At 62.4% G+C, this 26,525-nt stretch overlaps 1 protein-coding gene across 1 annotated transcript in view; it reads right to left on the bottom strand.

The window, feature by feature from the left end:
- Positions 1-2,259: 2,259 nt before the first annotated feature.
- Positions 2,260-26,525, bottom strand: part of LRP1 (LDL receptor related protein 1) — a 181,398-nt gene continuing 157,132 nt past the window's right edge. The window contains exons 54-89 of the mRNA XM_032785477.2: positions 26,259-26,399; positions 25,836-26,023; positions 25,220-25,403; positions 24,665-24,750; positions 22,503-22,622; positions 21,987-22,174; positions 21,463-21,668; positions 20,692-20,880; positions 19,869-20,017; positions 19,419-19,512; positions 18,175-18,291; positions 17,934-18,053; positions 17,237-17,359; positions 16,829-16,954; positions 16,396-16,512; positions 14,327-14,433; positions 13,925-14,057; positions 13,426-13,545; positions 12,422-12,544; positions 11,902-12,048; positions 10,710-10,844; positions 9,714-9,833; positions 9,115-9,383; positions 8,856-9,034; positions 8,006-8,112; positions 7,501-7,617; positions 6,969-7,145; positions 6,295-6,435; positions 5,836-6,009; positions 5,369-5,530; positions 4,760-4,934; positions 4,172-4,276; positions 3,714-3,778; positions 3,304-3,394; positions 2,906-3,050; positions 2,260-2,683 (exon numbers count right to left, since the gene is read on the bottom strand). Of these exons, the coding sequence (XP_032641368.1) occupies positions 2,543-2,683; positions 2,906-3,050; positions 3,304-3,394; positions 3,714-3,778; positions 4,172-4,276; positions 4,760-4,934; positions 5,369-5,530; positions 5,836-6,009; positions 6,295-6,435; positions 6,969-7,145; positions 7,501-7,617; positions 8,006-8,112; positions 8,856-9,034; positions 9,115-9,383; positions 9,714-9,833; positions 10,710-10,844; positions 11,902-12,048; positions 12,422-12,544; positions 13,426-13,545; positions 13,925-14,057; positions 14,327-14,433; positions 16,396-16,512; positions 16,829-16,954; positions 17,237-17,359; positions 17,934-18,053; positions 18,175-18,291; positions 19,419-19,512; positions 19,869-20,017; positions 20,692-20,880; positions 21,463-21,668; positions 21,987-22,174; positions 22,503-22,622; positions 24,665-24,750; positions 25,220-25,403; positions 25,836-26,023; positions 26,259-26,399 (5,081 nt within the window). The 3' untranslated portion in view covers positions 2,260-2,542. The remainder of the gene's footprint in view (positions 2,684-2,905; positions 3,051-3,303; positions 3,395-3,713; positions 3,779-4,171; positions 4,277-4,759; positions 4,935-5,368; positions 5,531-5,835; positions 6,010-6,294; positions 6,436-6,968; positions 7,146-7,500; positions 7,618-8,005; positions 8,113-8,855; positions 9,035-9,114; positions 9,384-9,713; positions 9,834-10,709; positions 10,845-11,901; positions 12,049-12,421; positions 12,545-13,425; positions 13,546-13,924; positions 14,058-14,326; positions 14,434-16,395; positions 16,513-16,828; positions 16,955-17,236; positions 17,360-17,933; positions 18,054-18,174; positions 18,292-19,418; positions 19,513-19,868; positions 20,018-20,691; positions 20,881-21,462; positions 21,669-21,986; positions 22,175-22,502; positions 22,623-24,664; positions 24,751-25,219; positions 25,404-25,835; positions 26,024-26,258; positions 26,400-26,525) is intronic.

Raw genomic sequence — 26,525 nt, 5'->3', positions numbered from 1 at the left:
CCAAAGATAATAGCCAGAGGCTCAGATACCTCCTCTATTAACTCCTTGAGTATTCTAGGATGCATTTCATCAGGCCCTTGTGACTTGCAGGCATCTCGCTTTTCTAAGTGATTTTTAACTTGCTCTTTTTTTATTTTATCTTCTAAACCTACCCCCTTCCCATAAGCATTCACTTATCTTTTAATCCTACCCCTTTCCCGTAAGTTCCCGAGCATCCCCTGGGGACTCCGAGTCTGGGCCCCCTTCATTTCCCCAGCCAGCTCCAAACTGAAACTATCCAGCCCCCCACACCCCCCTTTGTCTCTGTCCAGGGCCAGGAGGCACCTGATCCCTTAGTTCTCCAACACCTTCGGTTGGCACCTTGCAGGGGACGGGCCCAGCCCATCAGTTGCCAGGAGACAGGGTGTCGGCCATTCTCCGTGCAGACACAATCGCACTGGCCCCCTAGGGCTCTGCAACAATCCCACCCCCTTATCCCACCACCTAGAGACTTACGAAGTGCCTAGGGGAAACTGAGGCACCCACACAGTATTCAGAGGAAACATTAAGAACATTCCCACTTAGTCACATCCCCCAACCTCAGGGCCAGAAGGCGGCTCCCCCCAGCCCCGCATGCCCAATTGCCAGGCAGGGGAAGCCCTGTTCCTCCAACCCTGCCCCCCCACCCCAAACTGCTCTGAGGGATGGATGGTAGGGACAGGCCCAGGCGAACGCCCCTTGTCCCTGCTATGGGCACACTAAGGATGGGGGGTGGTTAAGGTGCAGGGCTGGGATATTGCTGCAGTTCTTGAGCGAGTCACTTCCCTGTTGCGTGCCTCACTTTCCCCACTGTAAAATGGGGATAAGGACCTTTCCTGGTCTGTTCAGACTGTGAACTCTGCAGCAGGGCCTGTCCTGTGCCCTGGGTCAGCACGACTGGGCTCTGGTCTGGCGAGATGGGCGCTGTCTTGTGCCCTGGGTCAGCACCACCGGGCTCTGGTCTGATGGGGGGGGGGCTGTCTTGTGCCCTGGGTTGGCACGACCGGGCTCTGGTCTGGGGGCGGGGGGGCTGTTTTGTGCCCTGGGTCAGCACGACCGGGCTCTGGTCTGACGGGCGGGGTGTTTTGTGCCCTGGGTCGGCACGACCGGGCTCTGATGTGATGGGACAGGGGCTGTAGCAGCTGGGACAATGTGGCCCCAATCCCAGGTGGGACCACTTGGCGCTGCCGTAACAGTTCTCCTGACAACTGGCGGATGAACCCCCCGGCCCCCCCAAGCAGCAGGAGCCGGGCCTCAGTTTTTACAAATTTTATTTATAACAATCTCTGTTTAGTTGTAAAGTAACCCAGCAAAAGTTATGAAAAGGCGCCGCCCGCCAAAGGCCGGAGGGGCCCAGCCCCCACAGGCGTTCTCCCGCCCCCACTACAAACGCCAGCTCATTGGAGTCGGTTTAAAAAAAATGCCTGTGTGAGAAACGAGCGGAGCTGAGCTGGGCCCTGGGGCAGCCGGCGGGGGGGTGCCCGGCGTGGTGCCCAGGTCCCCCCCTTCGGCCGCAGGCACATGCGCAAGGCAAGGACCCCCCCGCCCCAGGCAGTGGCCCCAGCTCCAGCCGCGGGGCCAGGGGGTGCAGGCCCCCAAGCGGCCCCAGCCCGGAGGGAGGCCCCCCACCCCCCGGGAATCAGTGCCCAGGGGCGGGAGGGGATCCCAGCTAGAGTGCTCAGGGGCAGGTGATTGGTGGGATCGTAGCGGGACGAGGGAAGGAAGGTGGTTGGTTGGATGGGAGCCTGTGCGGGAAGGAAGGTGATTGGTCAGGTTGGAGCGAGGGAACGGATTGGTGGGACAGGATTGCAATGGTGAATGGGGATGGGAGGGGCGGGGCTGAGGGCAAGGGGGAGGAGCTATTGTCCCACCATCTGGCTCCTCCCCCTGCAGCTGCTGGCAGGTGGGGGGGCTGCGTGTTGGGGGAGGGATCGAGTCACCGGGGCGTCGGCCCCAGGCTGATTTGTTCGTAGCTCGGGGTGGGGTTGCTGGACACGGTGCCCTGGGGGGGCGAAACCCACCGGATCCCAACCGCGGCAGGTTTCAACTGCAGCGAGGAGGAGCCGGCAGCTCTGGGGGGGCAACTGCAGGGTTAATGCTGCCATGCACCCCCCCAGGCAAGGGGGGATCCCCCAACAGCCTTGGAGCCAGCTCCCCAGCGCTATGGAGCCAAGCTGGGTACCCCCCCACTTTAACCCCTCGCTGTTCCTGCTCTGCCACCCCCCGGTGTTGGCCCCTGGCTGTGCCCACTCCGACCCCCCCCGCCGTCGGCCCCGGCTGTGCCCGCTCCGAGATGCTGGCTCGTCCCTGGGGGGAGCCTGGCCCGGGATAGACAACTCATAATACTGCTCACATATAAAAGTAATAATCCTTCATTTGTACATTTATACAGTGTCTGTCGCCCCCCCTTCCCCCCCAGCTTGTCTCTTTATTGGCTTCTTTTCCAAACCGATGGCACCGCAGCCCCCTCCCCCATCTCTGCCCCCTGTGCTAGGGGGTTGCCCGACCCCCCCGTCCCTGCCCCCTATGCCAGCGGGTCAGCCAGGTCATCGTCTGCGCCCCGCGACAGCAGCTCCCGCTTCTCGTCCGTGCTGGCCAGCGAGTTCCGGCTGTTGTGGGCTCCCATGTAGAGGGTGGCGTAGACGGGGTTGGTAAAGTTGGTGGGCTGCGGGGGAGAGCGAGGGGTGAGGAGAGGGGGAAACAGAAGGGTCCCCATGGGGGGGAGTCTCCCACTGTCCCCCCTTTTTCCTCTGCAGCCTCTGTCCCGTCCCCCATCCCTACCGCAGTCGAGAGCCTCCCCCTCCGCAGCCCCTGCTGCCCTGCGCTAATGGCACCCCTGCTGCAGGGTTCCCGTGGGGCTGGCTCCATCCCCCGCCCCCACCCTCACCTTGTCTGGGTCCAGGGCGAAGTCGGCGTCCAGCAGCTCCCCCACATCGTCCTCCGGCTCCCCCTCGTACATCTTGTAGGTGGGGTTCCCGATCTCCACGTTCATGGCGCCGTTCGTCATCCGCTGGTGCTGGAAGCCTTTGGCGCTGGGGAGCACAGGGCGAGCACAGGGTCAGCGCTGGGCATGGGGGGCAGAGGCGGGGGGGGTAGTGTGTGGGGCAAAGGGCTTGGGGAGCCCCATGCTGCAGGGAGGGGGCCCCATGCTGCAGAGCCCCACAGCCAGGTGACTCTCTGACTAGAATCTCAGCCCCCTGGCCCAGGGCCAGGTCCCCCCAACCTGCCCCCTGTCCCGGTAAGCCCTGCCCCCCGGCCCAGTGCCAGGTCCTCCTCCCGACTCACCCTTTAACCCGCCGCTTGTACCACAAGACCGCCAGGCCCAGCAGCAGGATGAGCAGCAGCAACACGATGGGGATGACGATGGAGGCCATTCCTGGGGTGGCAGGGACAGGCAGCATGTCAGGGCACAGCTGGGGGGCCCCGACCCTCCCCAGGTCCGGCTCATGGGGCAGGGGTGGGCTCCCCGCTGTCCGGGGCGATCTGGGACAGGGGTGGGCTCCCCGCTGTCTGGGGCGATCTGGGCCTGGTGCCGAGGTGCCTGGGGGGGGCTCAACCCCTCGCCAGCTGAAAGGGACTCTGAGATTTCAGGGGGCGGGGGCATGGGATGAGCTAGCTCTGTGGGTGCAGACCCCCGCCCTGCCACCCTGGGGACCCTCAGGGGGCAGGGAAATGTCCCCCCCGCATATACATACGGCCGCTCTGCTGCTCGCTGACCACGAACTCCTCACACCGCAGCCCTGTCACATCCGTCACGCACCTGGCGGGGTGGGAGGCCAAGTGCAGGGTTAGAGGGGAGCGGGATGCAGGAATGGGGGGCACATGGAGCAGGAACACGGGGGGCGGGGGCACGTGGAGCAGGGAGGGAGTGGGCAGGGGAGCACGGAGAGCATCTGGACTAGGGGTTTCGCAGAGTGGACATCCCTGCCACTCATGCCTCCTCTGCTGGGGGGGGGGGGCACTCCCCGTTGCTGGGGGGCTCTGCTGAGACTCGGAGCAGGCGGCACATCCCGCAAGCTCGCGCTCTGGCGGCTCCTGGCAGGACCAGGGGCTGAGCTGGGCCCTGCACGAGGGCTTGGCCATGGAAGTGCCCAGCCGGCAGAGCCGCCCTACAGCCCCGTCACCCCCTTGCCATGGGCCGGGTGGAGCTTACTGGCATTCGGGCATCTGCGTCCTGCTGTTCATGGTGCAGCTGCCCCCGTTCAGGCAGTAGTTGTCGCAGGTCAGGCAGCTTGGTGCCATCTTGCCACCCGGGCAGCTGTAGGGCAGAGATGGGGTGGGGTCAGCGCATGCACCCCGATCCCTCCTTGTGCCCCCCACTGCCCCCCAGCTGTAGGGCAGAGCTGGGGTAGGGTCAGCTCATACACCTCGATCCCTCCTCGTGCCCCCCCCACTGTCCCCCAGCTGTAGGGCAGAGACGGGGTGGGGTCAGCGCATGCACCCTGATCCCTCCTCGCGCCCCCCCCCCACTGCTCCCTCCAGTTGTAGGGCAGAAACAGGGTGGGGTCAGCGCATGCACCCCGATCCCTCCTTGCGCCCCCCCACTACCCCCGAGCTATAGGGCAGAGACGGGGCAGGGTTAGCGCACGCACTCCGATCCCTCCTTGTGCCCCCCCACATCCCCGCTCAGCTGTAGGGCAGAGACGGGGTGGCACCCTTCCCCCGTGAGCGGCAGTGTCTGGGCCCGAGGGCCGAGCTGCCCAGGAGCCGCGCTGGCCGGACCAGCCCCACAGACACCTACGTGCAGGTGACCTCGCCCGTCTGCCTGTTGATGTTGCACTTGCCCTCCTGGCAGCGGGAGCACTTGCTGACCTGGCAGCGGGGACCCTCGTACTGCGGCAGGCAGCGGCACTGCTTGGCGCCATCGGCCGCCAGCTGGCACACGCCCTCGTTCTCACAGTAGTCGAAGCACTGGCCTACGGGGGAGAGGGTGGGCAGTGGGAGGGAGGAGTGCGGGAACAGCAGGGCCCCTGCCAGCATCCCCTCTCAGACCACTAGACCCCACTCCCCTCCCAGCTGGAGAGAGAACCCAGGAGTCCTGGCTCCTACCCCCACACCCGACCAACCACTAGACCCCACTCCCCTTCCAGCTGGGGAGAGAACCCAGGAGTCCTGGCTCCCACCCCCACCCCCGACCAACCACTAGACCCCACTCCCCTCCCAGCTGAGGAGAGAACCCAGGAGTCCTGGTTCCCACCCCCACCCCCGACCAACCACTAAGCCCCACTCCCCTCCCAGTTGGGGAGAGAGCCCGGGAGTCCTGGTTCCCAATTCCCCCCCTGCCAACCACTAGACCCCACTCTCCTCCCAGCCGGGGAGAGGACCCAGGTGTCCGGCTCGCCCCACTCACGGTACTGGCAGCGGTCGCCGAGGAAGCCGGCCGGGCAGCGGCAGTTGGGCTGGTTGCCCTGGTTGACGCTGCAGCTGCCGTTGTTCAGGCAGTATTCGGCGCACACCTGCTGGTTGCACCGGGGCCCGGTGAAGCCCGTGGGGCAGCGGCATGTCGCCATCCCTGGGAAGGGGGCCAAGGCATCAGCGGGGTGGGGCCGCGAGATTCGTTCGTTAGGACAGACACTGGAGCCTTGGGGCTTCGGACCCTCTGCCCAGCTCTGGGCACCGAGGGCAGCCAGATCTGCCCCCATCCTTCCTCTCACGCTGGTGTGGGGGGCTCAGGGGCACGGCCCTGCCTGCCCCGTATCCCTGAACACCCGCAGCTCCCAGCCACACCAACCAGCCCCTCCAGCCCTGAGCTCAGCCCTGTCGGATCCCCCAGCCCCACGGCCCCATCTCCTGGCCCTGGCTTGCAGTGCCCCTCACCTGATGGGGAGGCGGCGCAGGTGCCCCCGTTCTGGCAGTACTCCCAGCACTGGTCCAGCTGGCACTTCTCACCATTGTAGCGCGGCTGGCAGCGGCACTTGGGCTGCTTGCGGGCGTTTAGGAAGCAGCTGCCCCCGTTCAGGCAGATCAGGTCACAGGTGTCACTGGTTGGGACTGGAGAGCGCAGGAGAGGTATGAGCAGGGCGGGCACGGAGGACAGGCTGCCAGCGGAGGGGCTGGTACCGTGCCCAGTGGGCACACAGCTCTGGGTGGAGCAATGCCCTGGACTGGGCCGGGGGGGATCTTAACCCTTACAGTGCCAGTGGGAATGTGGTGACCCTGGGAGATGCGCTGTCCACCAGTGGTGCCCCCCCTTGGGCAGCAACCCCTGCAGCTATGCTAAGGGAGTGTGGCCTTGCTGCAGCTTCTCCCCCTCCCCGGGCGGGCGGCACCACGTACCGACGGGTGAGACGGTGGGTGAGGGGATCACCACGCATGTGCCGTTGTCCAGACGCTTCCCGTTGGGGCAGGTGCAGACGGGGCCGCTGGGGCTCAGCAGGCAGAGCCACTCGCATTTCTTCCTGTCGCAGGGGTTGGTCACTGGGAGAGAGAGGGGAGAGGTGTGTGTGTGAAGGGAGCGCAGAGTGGGGGATACATGGCCGGGCGCCCTTGCCCCACAGCACCCCCCGTCACGCCCAGTGCATGGAGCGCCACCCTTCCAAGGCTGCCCCTAGGCACAGGGCGGGGGCTGCCCGGCATCCTGCCATCGCTCCTGGCTTTGCCCGCTCCGGCTGGCTGCCTGGCCCCTTTGCTCTAGGGCAAGGCCATGACTCCCCGCGTTAGAGGGGCCTATTGAGTTCTGAGTCCTGTTCCCCCTCCCTCGTCGGTGCCGAACAACAGGCCCATCTACCCTGCTTTCTGGGCTCCTTCCCTGCTGCCCCGGATCAGACCAACAGGCCCATCTGACCGGGTGTCCCCCAGCCCTGGCCGCCCCAGCTCTGACTGGAGGGGGCTGTTCAGTGATTGTGACCCCACTTTCCTTTGCGGACAGGGGTGGCCAATGCTGTAACCCAGGGCGTGCTCCAGACAGGGCAGAGGAGGCCGAGCAGCCCTGGGGGGTCCCCGGCACTCACCGTCTGGCTGCTTGTACTGGTGGTAGAGCACCACGTCGGTGGCGTGGTTCAGCCCAGACGTCAGGTTGGTGACGGGCCCGTGCCCGAACTTGTGGATCTTGAAGATGCGGTTGTTAATGTAGGTGACGCCGTAGATGTAATCCTCAAAGATGTCGATGCTGAAGGGGTGGCTCAGTCCTGGGGCGACAGGGCGGGAGGGGCGCGGAGTCAGAGGCCGGCCCTGCAGCTCAGGGCACAGCTGTAACCGGATACCTGCTGTGTCTGGCCAGGGGCCCCTCTACCCCAGTATCAGGCCTCCTGCTGGAGCTCTTCTGCAGCTGCTCACTGGTGACCCCTTGTGGGCAGTGAGGGATGAGCTCCGGTCCCTCTGTCTCATGGTGCGCTCTGGAGACCGGATGCCAGATCCCCGCGCCCCAGCTCAGCCAGGCCGCTGGTCCCCAGCCAGGACGGGGCGCTGGGAGGGGGTGGGTGCCCGTCCAAGGGAGACCTCCCCTGTCCCAGCCCAGCCCGGGTCTCTGCAGCGGCCTCTCACCTTTCTTGTTATCGATGGCCACGACGGGGTCAGTGCCATCGAGACGGATGCTGCCGATGACGGAGAGCTTGGCGTCGGCCCAGTACAGCCGCTCGTTGTGACAGTCGACAGCCAGGCCTGCGGGGAGACACGTGCTGAGCAGTTCTAGCAGCCGAGTCGTGGGCTGCAGCACTGCCGGCCAGACACTCCCGGACGGACAGGACGGCAGCAGGGCCCAGCTCCCGGAGTCCTCAGTTGCAAGTCCCCCAGGAAGAGGGCAGATGGCGCAGACATGGGGTGTTACTACAGACTCTCCAGATCCCCAAGCGCTTCGTACAGGCATTGGTTACAGACAAGGGAAACCGAGTCACAAAGCAACTTACTCAAGATCCCAGGATGGCAGAGCTGGGAAGAGAACTCAGCAGTCCTGGCTTGGTGCCCTCACTCCAGAGCACACTATCTGCCTGAACCCTCGCTGGGTGGAGGGGGATCCCCTGCCCCGCCCGCTGTGCCCGGCCCTGCTCACCTGTCGGCCACTGGATGTTGTCCTGCACTAGTGTCTCCCTCATGGTCCCGTCCATTGCGGCCGTCTCGATCTTGGGGTGATTGCCCCAGTCGGACCAGTACATGGTCCTGTGAAGGGAGAAAAGGCCGTGGCGGAGTGGGTCCCTGGGGAAGGGGCGGAGCTGCATGGCCCCGGGCGCACAGGCTGCTGGCGGGGGGGCTCTGAGCCCAGCCCCCGACACTGCAGTGCCCCGTGCCCGCAGCCCCACTGACCTCAGTGGCCTGTTTGTGCTGCAGAGACGAGGGATGGAGTGGGCAGCGCGCTGGGAGCGCCGCCTGGGGCATGACGGGCCCTCGAAGGGTTAATCTGCACCACCCTGAGGGGGGGACCTTGGTGCCTCCCCATGGCAGTTACCCCATTGCCCCAGAGTGTCAGAGCCCTGGGCACTCACGCCCAGCAGGGATCTTCCCACCCACAGCCCCAGGTGGACACCCAGACACTCACTGGGGCGAGCTGAGACTGCCCTGGGGAAAGATGAGGGGCGCATGCCATGGGGGAGGGTGGTGGCAGATGTGGGGGCCTGGATATGAGGCTGCTGTGTGGGCGCAAATGAAGGGAAGGAATGAGACAGGGGAGCTGGATATGGGGTGGGGGTGACGTGGGGAGAGGGAGTGTCTCTTACCCTCAGAGTGGGTCAATCTCTATGGCATGAGACAGGGTGGAATGTGGATGCTGGATATGGGCGGGGGGGGGGCAAGGGCCATGGGTGCCAGATATAGGGGGACAGGGCTTGGGGCACGGAGGCTGGATACGGGGTGAGGGGGGAGTGCGGGGTGGGACAGGGGTCTGAGCGGGGTGGGGAGTCTCGTACCCTCGGAGTGGGTCGACCACAATGGCATGGGGCTCGTCAATCATGCCCGAGATCAGCGTCTTGCGGTTGTCGCCCTTCATCTGTGCCACCTCGATGACGTCACGCCCGGAGTCCGTCCAGTAGACGTTCCCGGCCACCCAGTCCACGGCGATGCCCCGCGGCATCTTGAGCCCCGAGATCTGGAAGGCAGAGAGAGGCGGGGCCTTAGCGCCTTGGCCCGGCTCGTCCCGGCCCCCCGGAGCCCCGAGCGCCCGCTCACGTTGAGGTGGGTGACACCCCCGTCCAGCTGCCGGCGGTTGCGGTTGGAGGCGGTGGAGGCGGCAGACGACGGCAGCTCGCGGTAGGAGATCTTGCCCGTATGCCAGTTGGTCCAGTAGATCTTGTTGCCCTTGACGTAGATGTCCATGGCGTCGATGCGCACGTTCTCGTCGCCCTGGAAGGCCGGCTCGTAGGCCGAGTTGGGGTTGAAGGGGTACATGCTGCGGATCTTGTTGTCGTCGGCGATGTACAGGATCTGCTGCTCCGAGCCTGCGGGGGGAGAGCTGTCGGCTGGGGGACCCGGGGGGGGGACATGCCCGTGGGCTCGGCCACCTCTGGGCAGCGGGACTGAGCTGCGGCTCTGGTTCGTTCCTGCAGTCAGGGAGGGACGGGCGGAGGGGCCAGGGTGGAGCCCAGCAGCCTCCCACCATGGGGTGCGTCCCACATGGATCCTGCCCCGGGCCAGGCGGGACAGATGCTGGGAGCGCAGGGATGGGAAGGGATTGAGACGGCTGGAGAGAGGGGAGCTGGGGTGCCAGGGAGACGTCAGCTCAGCTGGACACGCATCCAAACTGCCCGTGCCCCACGCGCCCCCCATACCTTCCGCCTTGCACGTGTGATGGGTCTTCATGAAGTTGCGGGCGCAGCTGCAGACGTGGGACCCCTTGGTGTTGTTGCAGAGCTGGGAGCAGGTCCCGAACGTCGAGCACTCGTTGATGTCTGGGCGGGGATCAGAGGCAGACAGGCTGTGAGGGGCTTGGCGGGGGGCCTGTCCCAGGGCAGTCCTACCTGAGAGCAGAGGGCGCCGAACGGGGGCGGGCGACAGGCCCTCACTGCAGCCACGGGCTGGCACACAACAGCTCAGGGCTCCAGGGGAAGGTGGGCTGAGGCCAAAGGTCCGGGGGTGTCTGCGTTCACCGCCCATTCCAGGCAGCGGAGCTCTCTCCTGGTGCTGGCACCAGGGATCATGCCCCCCAGCTGCTCAGCACGGCAGTTCCCCAAAGCAGGCAGGCAGCAGCAACAGCTACTTGGGGGTGACGGGCCATCTGGGGAGACGGGTTGGGCCAGGGATGGGCCGTCTGTGGAGAGCTCCGGGCACAGGGGTGAGTAACAGATCAGAGGGTGCTGAGATGCCACGTGGTGCCCAAACTGCCAGTGCCGTACACCAGGCCAAGGTCAGGGTGCCACTCAGCTGCCCCCCACCTGGGTGGTGTTCACAGGACGTGCTTCCGAGGTCCAGTGGGCGAAGCAATCGACTGGGACTCAGGACACCTGGGTCCTACTCCCGGCACCCGCCACCTGAAAACCAGGCCCCTCTTCCCCAGAGTCCCTGGGAATTCTAGGAAATCTTGGCCTTGTCTCCTTCAGAAGAACGTCCCCGGAAAGGCAGTGGCTGTGGTGGCCACAGACGGGCGTGGCCCTGGGAGTGTGCTACCCACCAGGCAACCCCCTCGTTCCTTGAACCTGCCCTGTGTCCGTGGGCAGCACGGTTCCTCCTGGAGTCCAGCTGAGCCCCGGTCCCTGGCAGGCAGAGGCCAGGCTGGGCTCCGTCGTGGCCTCCCCCCAGGCAGATCCCTGAGCCCAGTGGCCTGGTACCTTGGCAGGTGTTTTTGTCAGGTGCTTTCTGGAAGCCGCTGCGGCAGGTGCAGTACATGACCGTCTGGAACTGGACGCACTTGGCCTCGTCCCCGCACATGGTCGCGTTGGTGTGGCAGTCGTACATCTTGGGATCTGCAAGGGGGACGAAGGGCCCAGCAGCTCGTCAGGGCGCGGCCATGGGACCAAAGACTGGGCCAACCGCCGTGCTGCCCCGGAGCCAGCACCCGCCTCCCCCCAAGGTGGCATCTGTGGGCAAACATGGGACCTCAATAGGAGAACAGATTTCAGGCGACCTGGGGAACACTGGCCCAGCCCTGACAGAGGAAAACCTCGGAGGGAGAGAGCAGCTGGGATAATCAGCTTCCCTCCCCTCAGCCCTGCCGGTGCCCATCACTCCCATACCGCAGCTCCTGCTAGCCCAGCCCTGAGCTTCCCTCAGCCCTGCCGGTGCCTCTCAAGCCTGACCCACAGCCCCCTGCTAGCCCAGCCCTGCCAGTGGCCCTCAATCCCAACCCGCAGCCCCTTTAGCCCAACCCTGGGCAATCCCCAACAGGCGTGCCGGTGCCCCTCAAGCCTGACCCACAGCGCCTGCTACCCCAGCCCCGTCCTCTGTGACAGTTTGTATTATTATGATCGCCACTTTTACAATACTATGATACATTGTGTACAAAGAATGCCTTGTGAGGGATCATTTGAAAACTCATAATCTGCTGAACATTATTATCCTGGTCAAATATGTGCATCAACACTGTACGTGAAATTATACAGTTCTACCGTGTATCGTTGTTATAACCTGTTCTAAGGTTCAGATGAGCAGGTGCAAACTAGTTTTTCAGAGACAAAGACACACCAGCACCCCAGACAGGTGTTAAAGAGCGATCGCCCGCTGAAGTACCGTTCTTCAGCAGCAGAAAGGTGTAAACAAGAAATTTACATTTCCTCACAGAGAAGGTTCAACCCTCACGCCTGCTGCCCCCCAGCTGGGGGTAACCCACAAAGAGGGAGGGGGATATAAAAATGAGAGACAGTGATCTTCAACTCGCTGCTCCTTCTCTCATCTCTCTGCTCAGGACATCCACGACCACCGGAAGGACTCTGACCTGGGGGAGGGGTTCCCGGCTGCCAGGAAATCCACCCTGTGAACTGTTACAACATGTGGTGAGAGAGACTCACTTTACACCCCACTTACCGCCCCGGGAGCACTGCTCCTCGTCCGAGCCGTCCCCGCAGTCATCGAAGAAGTTGCAGCGCAGGAGGGAGCTGATGCATTTCTTGTTCTTGCAGAGGAATTCGTTCTTCTCATGGCTGCAGGTCTTGGGCCTGGCAGTGGGCGACTCTGTGGGGGCCGGCAGGGGAGCGGGCTTGAGACCAAAGCATGGGAGCATCCCTGGGGGTTAATGAGTCACCAACCCCTGCCCCACAGACAGACACACGTTCCCTGCCCCAGGAAGGATACAATGGGGAATGGGGTAGGGCTAGTGATTCCAGCAGAGGGCTGGGAGCCAGGACTCCTGGGTTCTGTTCCTGGCTCTGGGAGCAGACAGGGATCGGGTGGTTAGAGCAGAGGCCTGGGAGCCAGGACTCCTGGGTTCCTAGCTCTATATGTGACTTGCTCTGTGGCCGTGGCTAAGGTGGGGCTCCTGCCCAGGCCTGACTGCCCATCCCTGGAGCGGGGTAGGGGCAGTGGCAGTGACCTCAGGGCTGCTCACCGCAGTCCCGCTCATCCGTGCCGTCCCCGCAGTTGTCGATGCCGTCGCACTGACGCCCAATCCATAGGCACACGCGGTCGTTCTTGCAACGGAACGGTCGGCCAGGCGGGCACTGGAACCTCACTGCGCCGACAGACAGGTGGAGCTGGTGAACCGAGACGCCGCTGCCTGGCTCAGCCCCCTCTCCACCACAAACGGGCCCAAGTGCCAGGACTCCATCGCAGGGCCCAGCTGGAGAACCTGGCTCCAAACTGGTCTGACCCAAAACTCCCTCGAAATCTCCCAGGCTCAGAGCCCCATAAACTCCGCTCTGTGCCCCCTCCAGGGCTGACCCCCCAAAACCTCTGCTCCCCCTCCCAGAAGTGACATTCTGCCCGTTCCCCAGCTTGGCCTTGCCTGCTAGGCCAGTCACTTGAGCTCTGTGAACCGCTCACAAGCACCCGGGGTCCAGGACATCAGCCCATGGAGCCTGCCCCGCTGCAGAACATGGGCGTTACCGGCACCCGCCGCCCATGTCTGACCCCGACTCAAACAGCTCAGCCCTCAGAGAGCTGCGAGCCGCAGGCAGAGACTGGGGAGATGGGGGCCCCCCAGGGCCTGCCGGTGACAGGGAATCGTCTGGGTGGGAGAGCCGGTGATCCATGCCCCATGGGGCAGAGAGAGGCAAAAGGACCCAGTGCTCCCCACAACCCAAACTGGGGCCCCTCCACGCTAACCTCCAAACTCTCTGTTCCCCTCGATCCCTGCCAATCGGACCAGGGAGCAAATTCCTTCCTGCCCCACCCCCGGCTGGCAATGGGCTGACCCTGAGCATGACACCAGATGGGACAGAGGATTTTTTGGGTCAGCTCAGGGCGCCATCCACCCCGTCCTGCTACAGCTTCATTTCCAAAAGGTTTACCCTCACGTGCCCACGCCTCCCGGAGCCCTGCCCCAGCAGCAGCATCCCCCCCGTGCGCGGAGGCGGGTTAGCCAGGGAGCAGTGCCGGGCAGGGGGCACTCACAGCACTCCTCGGGGTTCTCGTCCGAGTTGTCCCCACAGTCGTCCTCTCCATCGCACTTCCACGCCAGCGGCTTGCACAGGGTGTTGTTGCACTGGAACTCGTCCAGGGGGCAGGTGCGCACTGTGGGGAGGGGGGAACGGGCGCGTCAGGGCCCGTGCTTGTGGGGAGGGGGCCACGCTGGGAGTGGGGAGGGGGACAGGAGCTTGCTGGAGCCTCCTTGGCCGACTGATCGGAAAGGAGCCCAAGAGACTGGTCCCAGGCCAGGGGCAGCACTCCCCATCCAGCCACAGCCAGCCCGTGGACCTGCGGGGCAGACACCCAGCGGCAGGTTTTTGCTCTTTATTTATTGGCAGGCACGGCTCTGCAATGCAAATGCCCAACTGCACGTGCAGGTTGGGTGTGTGGTTGCACGCCAGCACAGCTGGCTCCCTCATTAGGCTCCAGGGTTAACGCGGTCATGAGTTTGTGTGTGTGAGCCCTTCCGTCGCACTGCTGTTACCCCCGGTGCCGCAGTTCTCCTCGTCGCTGCCGTCCATGCAGTCGGCGTCAGCGTCACAGCGCCAGCGCATGGGGATGCAGTGCCCGTTCTTGCACTGGAACTGGTCGAACTCACAGCGCAGCGTGCAGTCCTTCTGCAGGGCGGGAGGAGACAGTGGGTGAGCGGGGGATGCCCAGGGAGACAGGACACAGCCCTGCAGAAAACCTCACCAGGGCGAAAATGAGGGTGGGCTCTGGCAGAGCCAGCCCCGGTGAGTCACAAGCTACCCAGGTGCCAGGCCGGTTGCCCACGAGCAGGAGGCCCCAGCCCCACTGGCAGCTGCAGCAGCCTGGACCCCAGAGCTCAGAGGGGCAGGCCAGGGCTGGCTGGCAGGGAGAAGCTGCCCCCTCTCTCCATCCATACCTCGTCGGAACCGTCGGCGCAATCATGGTCCCCGTCACACTTCCACCGGCCGGCGATGCAGCGCCCGTTGGCGCAGGAGAACTCGCTCTCCGAGCAGGGCCTGGGTGCTGGAGGCAGAGGGGAAAGAAGACGAGGCGGCCCCGGTGAGCGGCGTGGCTAACCGGGCGGGTGGGAGCGGACACAGACACTCATTCAGCGGCGCCGGGGGAGCAAGCAGAGCCGGGGAAATGGCCAGAGAGGTGCATGGCTCATATTGACTTCAGATGCCACCTCCAGCTTTCCCAGAGGGACAAGGGAGGAAGGGAGGGAGGGACAGTCCCAGCTCTAGCTACCCCCTCTGGCTGCAGCTCCATCCCTAATCCCCGCCCCCTGCGAGCACCCGCGCAGAAGGAGGGGGCGCTCCCGTTCAGGGACAGGCCAAGACTGACCGGTCAGCGGCTATGGCGCTCGTGCACTGGCTGCGGGCAGCTGCCACCCCTGGTGGCGGTGGGACAGGCGGAATGCGTTTAATCTGCATCTCCTAGAGCTGAGGCCGCACCTCAGAGCTGCTGGCTCCCACGGCAGAGCTCGGGCCCGGCGGGGTGATGCCCACAGGCACGCTGGCACGGTGGGCCCGACGCGTCTCCTGGCACTCGCTTGCTGTGCCGCGGAGCTGCTCTGAATGTCACAGCAATCCCTGCATGGAACGGGGATCTGTTCCCGCCCCCACAATGCATGGCTTTGCTGGCCCCAGCCTGGAGGAACCCGCTGAATTACTTTCACCCCCATCTCCTGCTCCACCCGGGGGAGATCATGTGCCATGTCCCCTCTGGAGGCAGCAAGAGGGTGGGATGGGAGGTGCAGACGGGGGCTGAGGCTGGGGAGAGCTGACCAATCTGGGTCAATTTGCAGAAGCAGATGAGGTGGGGGTAGAACTTGGGAGCTAAAAATGAGCCATGCATGGGTCCCGGTCGGTTTGGAGGCGGGAATATTTAACCCTGGCTCTCTCTCTGCCTGGGGGCAGCAGATTCTGAGGAGATAAAGCTGATGAGGTTCAGAATGACTGTCTGGGTCAGTCTCTCATCCGCTCCCCATCCCCTTTGCTCCAGTTGGTTTGTTGACTTATTTACTGAACACTTTACATGGAATTAAGAAAATTTTGGCAGGAACCTACCTCTGAGCACCCCGTAACGACAGTGTGAAAATGGAGAAAAATGTAAGATGAGGTGAAATGGCACAAACTCAAATACACGACATGAGAGCAACAGAAAGGAAAAAAAGAAATTCCATCCTAAAGCCTGGAAGGAGACTGGAGGGGCAAGGACCACAGTTTATGCAGTCTGATTGAGCGAGGCCTCGTCTCTACGCACATTCGCGCTGGATCAGTTACATTGGTTTCGTTCACTTGGTGCCAACCCGTGTAGTGAGACTGATTTCAGCTCAAGATGATCCTAATTGGCTTCAGTTGAACTGCCATCAGGGTGTCCAGATGGCCTTCTGCCGCGGGTGTGTCTACACGGGAGCAGGTGTGATTTCCATCCCTGCGTCCGGCGGAGACATACCTTCAATCCGTTTAAAATCGCACCTTACTGGTGCAGCCGCAGAAGCAGATTAGCTGAAAGTGATTCAGTGACGCATGGACGTCGCACTTCAGCTAACCTGATCCAAGACACTGGGGAAGCGATTTAAGAGCAGCCACGCTGGAGAAGGGAAGGCTGCGCTCATGGAAACTACACCCCTTCCTAAGTGGTGCCCAGATCCCAGCGCTGAGATCACCTTCCTGTCTCTCTCCAGGACACACAATAGACCACGCTGGGGGGAGCCGGGAGACACGTTGCTTACAGGGCACCCCCCGGCGCAGCTTGCAAGGAAGCAGCCCCATGTGCATCAGCTCATCGACCTGTCCAAGAGCAGCCCAGCGGGGTTCTCCTGTCTTCCCCCCAGTCTGACCTCCAGCAGCAGGACCAACCCACGCCTGCCTGTCTGCCTCAGCACGGGGCTGTGCATCTGCCGCAGGCTTCCCCCAGCTGGAGGAGGCCGAGTCCTGTCCCCCTGCCCCGGGTCAGCTCAGGGCTGACGGTGGCACGTACTGCAACTCTCCTCGTCCGAGTTGTCCCCACAGTCGTTGTCGTAGTCACACTGCCAGCGGCCTGGCACACACCGGTTGTTCTTGCAGCGGAACTGGTACGGCTCACAGGTGCGCTCGTCTGCAATGAAGGTGGGGGGGGGGGGGGAGAGGCCAGGAATGGGGGTGGTGAAGTGGGAAAAAAAGACCAATGTCAATTTCACCTGCCCACCTGGGGGGCAGGCACCCCAGTGAGGTGCGAGTGTGCTGAACGTAGGTGCCCTGCCCCAAGAGGTGGAGTGCCGTGAGCAGATCTACGGTGGACAAGAGAGGCAGCCGTGACCCCCTCAGAGCCAATCAGCCCCCCCACCCCCGATCCGCGGAGCCCAGTCCCCAGAATGTAGCAGAAGATGCAAGAGGCGCTCAGCCCAGCCCTGCCGGCCGTGGCACCAGCTCACCGCATTCCTCCTTGGGCTCGTCCGAGCTGTCTCCGCAGTCGTCCTCCCCGTCGCATTTCCAGCGTGCTGGGATGCATCGGCCCGAGTCCTTGCACCGGAACTCGTCCACACCACACGTCATTTGTGCTGGGGTTGGGGGAGAAGAGGCAGAGGGGGGTTAGCGTCGGCGTGGGCCAGCACCCCCCTCTTTGCCCGCTCCCATTGAGGGCTCCCCACATTGCAGCCCCTGTGGCTGACGGATAGAGCTGTGGGGTCCTCCGTCTACATCCCAGCGGGCCAGTTGGCCCCAGCACAAAGCCTCCATCCCTGCCAGCAATGGGACACAGCTGGGGCACAAGGGGGGGCAGGATGCCGCAGGCTCCAAGGCCGCCAGCCCTCCCCCCCGGCACCGGGGGAGCGGCTCCTTACTGCAGTTGGCGGGCTCGTCCGATCCGTCCACGCAGTCGTTGTCCCGGTCGCACACCCAGACGCGGGGGATGCAGCGCTTGGTGACGGCACACTGGAACTGATTGGGGGCGCAGGTCACCTCCGCTGCGCAGGGGACACAAAGGAAACGGGCGTCAGGGGGGCCCTGCAGCAGAAACTGGGGCTCCCAGCGCAGATGGCTTTGGGGGCCTGGGGAAAAGTGCCCAGCAATGCTGCTGGATGCCGCAGCAGCCTCTGAGTTACGGCTGGGATAATCAGGAGCCTCTTTTCCCACAGCGACATGATGGGCAGTGCAGGCACGTCACATGGGTGACCCTGAAGTGGCTCGAGGGAGAATTCCCTCCCTCTGGCCTCAAAAGCAGGGATAAGCCCTTTCTAATTAACACCAAGGCTAACTGAGGCCCCCCCAGTGAGCCCTGGGGACGAGAGGATGGGAACAAGGCAGCACCTTTCAAACGGCATGAGGAAATGCTGTTTGGCTAGTTGGTAACCTGTGGAACTCACTGCTACTAGATATTAGGCATAAGTCTTTATCTGAATCAGAACAGCAGCGACTCCAGCCGGGATACAGCGAGCAGGGCTGTCCATGCTGCAGACAGCAGAGCGAGGGGAGAAAGTCACACTGAGCTCCCGCAGGCAGGAGCCCGCCCCCGGCACCCACTGCGGGGAGGTCACTCACGACAATCCTTCTCGTCCTCGCCGTCCCCGCAGTTGTCCTGCCCGTTGCAACGGAAGATCCCAGGGATGCAGCGGTTGGTGTTGGTGCATTTGAACTGGCTGGGCAGGCAGACGTGGATATCTGGACAGAAAAGGGACACAGTGAGGGGAGAGCTCGCTCCTGGCTTGGACTTGCATTGCTGCTATCGGGACACTGTAGGATCAGGAGCCCTGCTGGGGACCCAGGCGTCCGGGGGCCATACCGCAGTTGGCCTCGTCCGAGTTGTCCTGGCAGTCGTTGTCTCCGTCGCAGATGAAGGCCGGGTTGGTGCAGATCCCGGTGGAGCACTGGAACTGTCCAGGGCGGCACTTGAATTCAGCTGAGGGAGAGAGAAGGGAGGTGGTGACGCCTCGCGCCAGATGAACCCTGGCATTTCCACAGCGCTGGGAGACGCTCACAGGGCAAACTTGCCTGCCCCAGGGACCCTGGACTGCCAGCACCACTAGCACAGGCCCCTACTGCACGAGCCAAAGGAGTAGCCCCACTAGCCAAGAGCAGCAGTAGGCTGTTACCCTACCATGAGGAGGCACTCCTCCTCACACTGGAGCCAATGGGGCTGCAGAGGTGGCAGGAAATTGGCCCACAACTTGTTTAAAAAAATCAGATATAAATCATTTCACCCCTCACTGAAATGCAGCCACCTCTGGGGTGGGACATGGCTGCTGTTTAACAGCACGCAGCAACACTACACAGCCCTTGAGAAGAAGGAGCAAAGAAGACTCCCGTCTGCAATCAAAAGCAGGAGGAAGATTTCAGGGAGCTGCAGGGCACTGGCCATTAAACACCCCATTACTGCAAGAACCACCTGGGCTCATTAACCACCAAATCTAAGGACTCAGCTGCATAGCACCCCGCCCGCAGTGTCAGGCCAAGGGGAGAGCAGCCCCTGCTGAGTCACCAGCACTCTCCCATGCAGGCGGTCAGTAGGCCCAGCTCTGCTCAGCTGCGGGGTCCCACCCCGCCCCCAGCCAGGCCGTGTGCCGCTCTCTGCTCCCCAGGCAGTAGCAGGGCCGGGTTTTGAACCCTTTGCCAAGGTGGCCCCTAGGACTCTGTGAGGGGAGCGGAGCTGGGAGGGAACGAACCCCCCTGACTCATAAACTACCTGGTTCCTGGGGGTGGTGGAATGGGGCTCAGCGAGGTTCTCCCTGTGGCGCCTCTGGGGGAATGCCTGCCTGGGGCTCTGCGGCTGGCAGATCTCGCCGAGACGCCAACAGGGAGCCCGGGGTAACTGGCTTTCAGGGCTAGAGCAAAGGATCCTTTTCATTCCCAGCCTGCTAAACGTTTCATCCCCACACACAGCGCTGGGGAGGGGACGCCTCCGGGGCCTGGAATTCCCCACTCATGGGAGCCATGCTGGGAGTGGCGGCTCCTGGAGCAGGGGACCCCACCCTACTTTCCGAGCAGGCAGGGGCAGGGCCCCCTGTGCCTCTCGTTGGGGTCACTCACGGCAATCCTCGGGCTCATCCGAGCGGTCCCCGCAGTCGTCCTCCGTGTCGCATTTCCACCAGAAAGGGATGCATTTGTCGTTCTTGCAAACGAACTGCGGCAGAGAGACGAGGCCGTGAGGCTGGCTCCAGGCAGGGCCCGGGGGCAGCAGCGTGGGGGCCACCCCCAAGACCAACTGAGACAGGGAGATTTTCCCTCTGGGTCTGTCTCCCTGCTCTACCCCTGCCCAGCAAGATGCACTGAGAGCAAGGGGGGTAGATTCCACCCCCCTCCACACAGAGCTGGGGTGACGCAGTGCCTACCCTGACTCCCCCAGATCTCCCCTCTCTGGAGCCTCAGCCCCATAACTCCAGGGGGCCAGGAGTAAGAGACTCCAGCCTTGAAACATCCCGTCTCCAAGTCTGGCTGCGGTTACACGTAGACACCGGGGCCATGGCAGCAGCGGGTTACCTGGCTGGCCGTGCAGTTGGAGATGCAGGTCTTGCCGTCGCCGCCCAGGTAGAAGTTGGTGGGGCAGGCGCACTTGTGGGTGCCGCCCGGGGACAGGAGACACAGGTTGCTACAGCCGCCATTGTTGGTTTTGCAGGGGTGGCTGGGGACTGGGGAGAAGAGAGAGCGCACTGGGGTGAGACCGTCCAGGGGCGCAGCGGGCTCCTGACGCCCGCTCTGCAGGTGGCCCCCCTGCCTCGCTGTGTGTCATCCCTACACATACTTCCCCCACCGTCTCTCCTTCACCCTCATCCCAGCCCCACTCTGCACAGGGCTGGATCCCGGTGGGTGAGCACCAGCCCCATGCAATCCTGGGCGTCCCATGGGAAGCGGAGCTGGGCAGCGGTCTGATCCAAGTGCAGACCCAGCAGGTAGTGACTTCTCCAGCCACCCCCACTGGATCCCGAGCCGCCTGCCGGGTCCTGATCCCAGACTCCAGAACCCACGGGCGAGCGTGTGTGGGCTGGAGACAGCCTGGCCGGCAGGTCAGACACTGGATGAAACATATGGGGCTGGTCACTCATTTCCCAAGCGACCCTCCGCCATTTAGGCAGCTGGGCACGAGGACGCATCTCAAACTAGAGCCACTGTCAGGATCCAGACGCCAGAGCCTTGGGCGCTCACCCCCTCAGTGCCAGCTGGACCCCCGCCCCTCCCTCAGAAACCCCAGGGGGATGGCATGAAATCAGGGAGCCTCGAGCCTTGGTCCCCCCGGGGCCACGGTCCCCCCTTGCAGAACCGGCTCCTGGCGACAGCCCCCCGCCCAGGGCTCCCTCCCGCTCACCGTCCGGCTGGCGGTAGGCGTGATAGATGTGAATGTCCATGGGGCGGTGCAGGGTGCTGATCAGCATGGACTTGTTGGCTCCGGTGGTCTTGTGGGCTCGGTTGATGGACTTGGTCTCCCAGTCAGTCCAGTAGATGTAGTCCTCAAAGAGGGTGAGCGCAAAGATGTGCGGGATGTCCTGGCTCAGCACTGCAAGGAGAGAGGGCGGCTCAGGCCAGGAAGGGATGCAGCCCCCGGCCCCAGGGGGAACCCCCAGTCGTGGACGGAGCACAGCAGCCCTGTGCCACTAGGTGTGCACGTGGCACCCTCTACAGGCCAGACACTGCAAACACCTGCTGCTGAGTCACCTACAGGCCGTGGCCCCCGGCAGAGCCCGGGGGTTCAAGCCCCCAAACCTGGGAGCTGCCAGGCCATTTGAGCCGGGGACTGGAAGTGGGCAGGGGATGCAATTTTAAGAAGACTTTAATATTAATATATGTGAGCTTGGCTGCACCAGCGTTAATTATCCCTCTGCACGCCTATGAAGCAGGGGCCGATCACCTGCCTTGCGCGACAGCAGCATGGCTCTCCGCAAATCCCACAGCTGGTACAGCTCATCCCCAGTTCCCATATAGGGAAACTGACGCAAGAAGCAACAGGGACGTCATTTGCCCAAGGGCATAGATGGAGTCAGCAGCAGAGCTGGGATCAGAACCCAGGAGTCCTGGCTCCCAGTCCCAGGCTAAAACCATTTGTGTTTGACCGAAAGCTGCAGCTCCCAGCTGGCCTCACCGATGTGCCGGTTGGAGCCGTCCAGACTGGCGAACTCGATGTAGTCCTCCCGGGCATCAGCCCAGTAAATCCGGCTGTTGATGTAGTCCAGGGTGAGGCCGTTGGGCCAGGTGATCTTGGTGTCTACGATGACGCTCCGGTTGGTGCCGTCCATGCCGATCTTGCCGATCAGGGAGTGGTCACCCCAGTCCGTCCAGTACAGGTAACTGGGGCACAAAGGGAACAGCAACGGGAGAAGCTGAGTCAACCGAAACAGCACCAGCAGCCCTGCTACAGCGTCCTTCTGTCTGCCGCACAGGAGGGGAAACCGAGTCACCAAGCGACAGTGGGGTTTCCCAGCGTGTAAGAGACAGAGCTGGGAGTGGGAACAGAACCCTGGAGTCCTGACTCCAGGCACCCCGCTCAGAACAGAAATCCTGGGGGGTGCCATGGGCAGGGGCTGATGCGCCAGCCCACGGAAGGGTGCTCGGAGCCTCATACGTCCGGAAACAAGGGAAAGGTGAGACCAGGCCGTGCCCCCTCACCCGTTCTGCACGTCCACCACCAGTGCCCGCGGCTCCCGCAGCCCCGAGTTCACCAGCACCGTGCGATAGGCCCCATTCAGCTTCGACACCTCGATGGTGTCCCTGCCCTTGTCGCACCAGTACAGGTTCCCGCCCACCCAGTCCACAGCCAGCCCGTCGGGATTGCTGAGACCAGTGCGGTGAAGAACCTGCTGGGAGAACAGGACAGGTCAGAGCCTGTTCACAGAGAGGACCCCGCCCCGCTTTGCCCAGAGACCCTGCCCTGTCCCCCATCCTCCCCCCAGGACTGTGGGTCCTGCCCTGGGACCCCACCTCATTCCCCCAGGGACATGGGGCCCCACCCAGAGACCTGGGGCCCCACCCAGAGACCCTGCCCCGTCCCAGGTACGCATGGCCCTGCCCAGCAGCCCCATCCCGCTCCCCTGGGAAAGTGAGCCCCCCTGGAAGCCCCGCCCGGCTCCCCCCTCCGCCAGGTCCCCCAAAGAGGGCACCCCCTGGGGGGAGCCCAGCACCCACCTGGACGTTGCTCCCGTTAATGTGCATGCGGCGGATCATGCTGCCTTGCGTGGTGACGTCCGTCCAGTAGATCATCTGTTCCCTGTAGTCGAAGTCCAGAGCCACAGCGTTGTTCAGCCCCTGGAGCCAGCGCAGCCCAGAGGAAGATGCATTAGGCCTCACGCTGATGCCCCTCGCTGGCCGGGGGGCTGGCAAGGGGGGCACTGCCACAGTCACTTTTTAACTGGGCCTTCCTTAAAAACGGAGCCACCTCCTGCCCCTCCCCACCCATGATTCCAAGCCTCTGTACTCAAGAGGTTTAAAACAACGACAACCAATGTTTACGTAGGACCTACCACAGATGCAACCAGCTACCAAGGACCTATTAGAATCACAGGACTGGGAGGAAGCTCAAGAGGTCTCTGGTCCAGTCCCCTGCACTCATGGCCGGGCTCAGTATTATCTAAACCATCCCTGACAGGTGTTTGTCCATCCGGCTCTTAAAAATCTCCAGTGACGGAGATTCCACAACCTCCCTGGGCAATTTATTCCAGTGCTTAACCACACTGACAGCCAGGCAGTTTTTCCTAATGTCCATCCTAAACTGCCCTTCCTGCAATTTAAGCGCATTGCTTCCTGGCCTATCCCCAGAGGTTAAGAACAATTCTTCTTCCTTCTCCTTGTAACAACCTTTCATGTACTTGAAAACTGATGTCATGTCCCCTTTCAGTCGTCTCTTTTCCACACTAAACAAACCCAGGTTTTCAATCTTCCCTCCCAGGTCACCTCTTCTAGACCTTTCATCATTTTTGTTGCTCTTCTCTGGATTTTCTCCAATTTTTCCACATCCTTCCTGAGATGTGGCGCCCAGAACAGGACACAGGACTCCAGCTGAGGCCTAACCAGCGCACTCCTACTGTTTGCGTAGGGCCTACCATATTTGCAGCCAGCTACCAAGGAGCTCCTTTGCGAGCTGGATTGGCGTTAGCGCTCACGGCAGGAAGCGAGACGGAGCCTCCCCCACCCCGCCCCCCGAGCAGCGGGCACGTCTCGGGCACAGGGGCAAAGCGGAGATGGAAGTGTAGAACTGATAAATGAAATTGTTTTTAATTGTTCACTTTATTAATGTAAGTTCTGTTCACCATTCACTACACTTGCCTGCATTGTAACTTCTGTTCACTGTTTGATTTTGTATTTCATATGACTTGGCATTGTGCCTCTCTCATACAACTTTGTATTAGAAAATTGGTAGAAAACTTTGTATCAAATGTTATAGCCCCTAAAAATAGTATAGTTAAAGTGAAAGAAACATGTGCCTTTTTGCTAGAAGTAGAATAAGATCTTCCCCCCACTCTGTAATCAATTGCCCCATTGACTGAATGAGGTGTGAATGAGTGAGGCTTGGAAGACACCCATCTCCAGACAGCTACAACAGTTGAAGAGGGAATGGAAGCCAGAGCAAAGGACAATACAACTTGTCAAGTGGACCCAATAAAGAAAAGTAGACATATTGACAACCTCAGGGATTAGAAGCAAGCACCTTCTTTAGAAAACGCCCTCTTTGAGCAGCACAAAGACCAACGGACACAGACCCAGATTTTGAATCTGGTCTGGATTTGCATAAGAGGGAAGCTGCTATAAATACAAGGTGTCTTGCAGAAGGACCCTGGGTCTCGTCTTGTCACCATCGGAGCATCGATCCGGATCGGCAGAAGCCCGGCTCCACCCCTCCCCCATCTAACTCACCTGGCCAGTGCAGTTAAGGGGAGCAACGTGTTGGTAACAACAGCAAGACGGAGTGTGTTTGTGTCTGTGTGTGTGTGTGTGTCAGCGCATGACTGTAATATATCATATGCATATGATAAAGTGTTAATTAAACCTGCATTACTAATAAATGTGGCGTTTTGCCTTAACCCCCCTGAAAAGATCCCATATAGTACTTTGAGTACAACAGAAGGAGGGTCCATCACACACCCAGCCTGCATGGCTGCAGGTTGGGCTGGGTCCTCCAAGGAGCAGCCCTTAAACCAAGGGAGCCTTTTCCCCGAGCCCCAAACCTGACGAGGGAGGAGGGGTGCAATCCCCCCCAGAAGCCAGCCTATCCTACCCCCAACCGGAGCAGCCCAGCTCAAGGCCACGCCCGAGCTGCTGCCCAGACGCAGACGCCCCCCTCCCGGCAGCACCTGTTTGAGCAGCGTGTAGTTGGAGCCGTCCAGGTTGAGCTTCCTCAGGTAGTAGCGGTTGGCGAAGATGAGGAAGGGCTCTTCGTCTGCAGGGGAAAGCCAGGAGGCGTGTCAGAAGGGGTCAGATCCCCCCTCCCCAGGCACAGACACACTCCGATGCTGTCCTCAGCTTTGCATGGGCCCTGCAGCTGGTGGCAACTGCCCCTCCAGCCACCAACCCTCTGAATGGAGCCGGCCAAAGGCACTCAGGTCTGCGCTGCGGCAGGCCAAACCTGGACTTCTCCAGCCTGCCCCACAGTTGTCAGCCAGAAACCACCCAGCAAAACCGCCAGGGGAACCTGATTCCCTGGTGTGACACTGGCTCAGCCCGGCAAGGGCGCACAGCAAGGCAGCCTGCCAGGCCAGACCTGACGGGTGTTCTCCTTGAGCCGCTTGGTGCAGAGATACCAACAAAGCGTCCAACCCCTCGGACACAGCAGGATCCTCCCCAAACCTGCTCCCCTGACCCCCGGCAGGCAAAGCCCCTTGGTGCAGGCCCCTGGGAGCTGCTCTCACCTGAGATGGCTTTGCAGCTGGTCGGGTGGTCGGGCTTGAGTTTGTAGCCCTCTACACACAGGCACTTGAAGCTCCCCAGCGTGTTGATGCATTTCTGGCTGCAGGGGTAGGTGCTGGTGCACTCGTCAATGTCAATGCAAGTTTTCCCGTCGTCTTTCAGTCTGTATCCAGGCCGGCATCTACACTGCAGGAGGCAGCGGGAAGCAGTTACCAGCATCCCTGCAGCACGGAGGGGCACACGCACGTGCACCGACCGTGCACACCCCAGGGCACAAACAGGGCACACACCTGGACGTGCCCAAATGGCGTGAGCGGGCACCATCACCGCACGTGTACGCACACAAATACACAGCCAAGGTATGCAAAACTAGCAGGCAGGCATGCACCAAGCACACATGCAGTGCCTGGGCACACGTCTGCACAAATAACGCACACTCCCCGTCACAAACACCAGGCGTGCGCACACACAAATGGTGGACTAGCCGAGTGGGGAGCCACCCGACCCCCAACTCCCGCTCAGAGCCGCCATGAGTCAGGCTCACTCGTCAGCTTCTCTTGCTCAACGGCCCTGCCGTCCCCCACGGCGCAGGTTGGGCCTGCCCCCCAGCGACCCAACCTTATAGCCGATCTTGAGGTCCTCGCACTCCTGGGAGCAGCCGCTCAGCTTCTTGTTGAGACACTCGTTGAGGAAGCAGTTCAGCTCGTCGGAGCCGTCAGCGCAGTCGTCGTTGTTGTCGCAGAGCAGGGCCTCGGGCACGCACCGGCCGTTCTTGCACAGGAAGAACGAGTCGTTGCACCTGCTCTCTAGAACAAAGGCGGGGGGGGGTCACCGCAGATGCCAGGCTTGGGGGACCCCATCAACAGCTCTCCCCGTGCACCAGCCCAGGCCACGCCCAGGGCTGGGCACACTGCCCCTTGCTGGCCAGGGGAGAAAGGGACCGAGTCCAAGGCCAAAGCACGAGAGACCCCACTGGGATGTAAGTGAGGGAAGGGGCAGAAACCATGGCAACGGCTCCCAATATCGTCCCTGGGCACCTACCGGAGCTGGTGCAGCGCGGGTTCTTGGGCGCCTCGTCCGAGTGGTCATGGCAGTCGAATTCCCCGTCGCACTGCCACTGGCTGTTGCTGAGACAGCGGCCGTTGGCGCACCGGAACTCGTGGGGGCCGCAGGTCGGGTACTCTGCCGAGAGAGGGGATGTGGTCAGGCCAGCTGCTCCTGGCGCCAGGCCCTGTCCTCGGAACTGGTGCACGCGGAGCAGCGCATCACCACAGGCCGGCGCCCGGAGATGCAGGCATGGCACGGACA

Source organism: Chelonoidis abingdonii, chromosome 26 (assembly GCF_003597395.2).
Source record: "Chelonoidis abingdonii isolate Lonesome George chromosome 26, CheloAbing_2.0, whole genome shotgun sequence".
Lineage (NCBI taxonomy): Eukaryota > Metazoa > Chordata > Testudines > Testudinidae > Chelonoidis > Chelonoidis abingdonii.
Note: the sequence above shows the minus strand (reverse complement) of the source record. Positions and strands in the feature narration are given on the sequence as shown.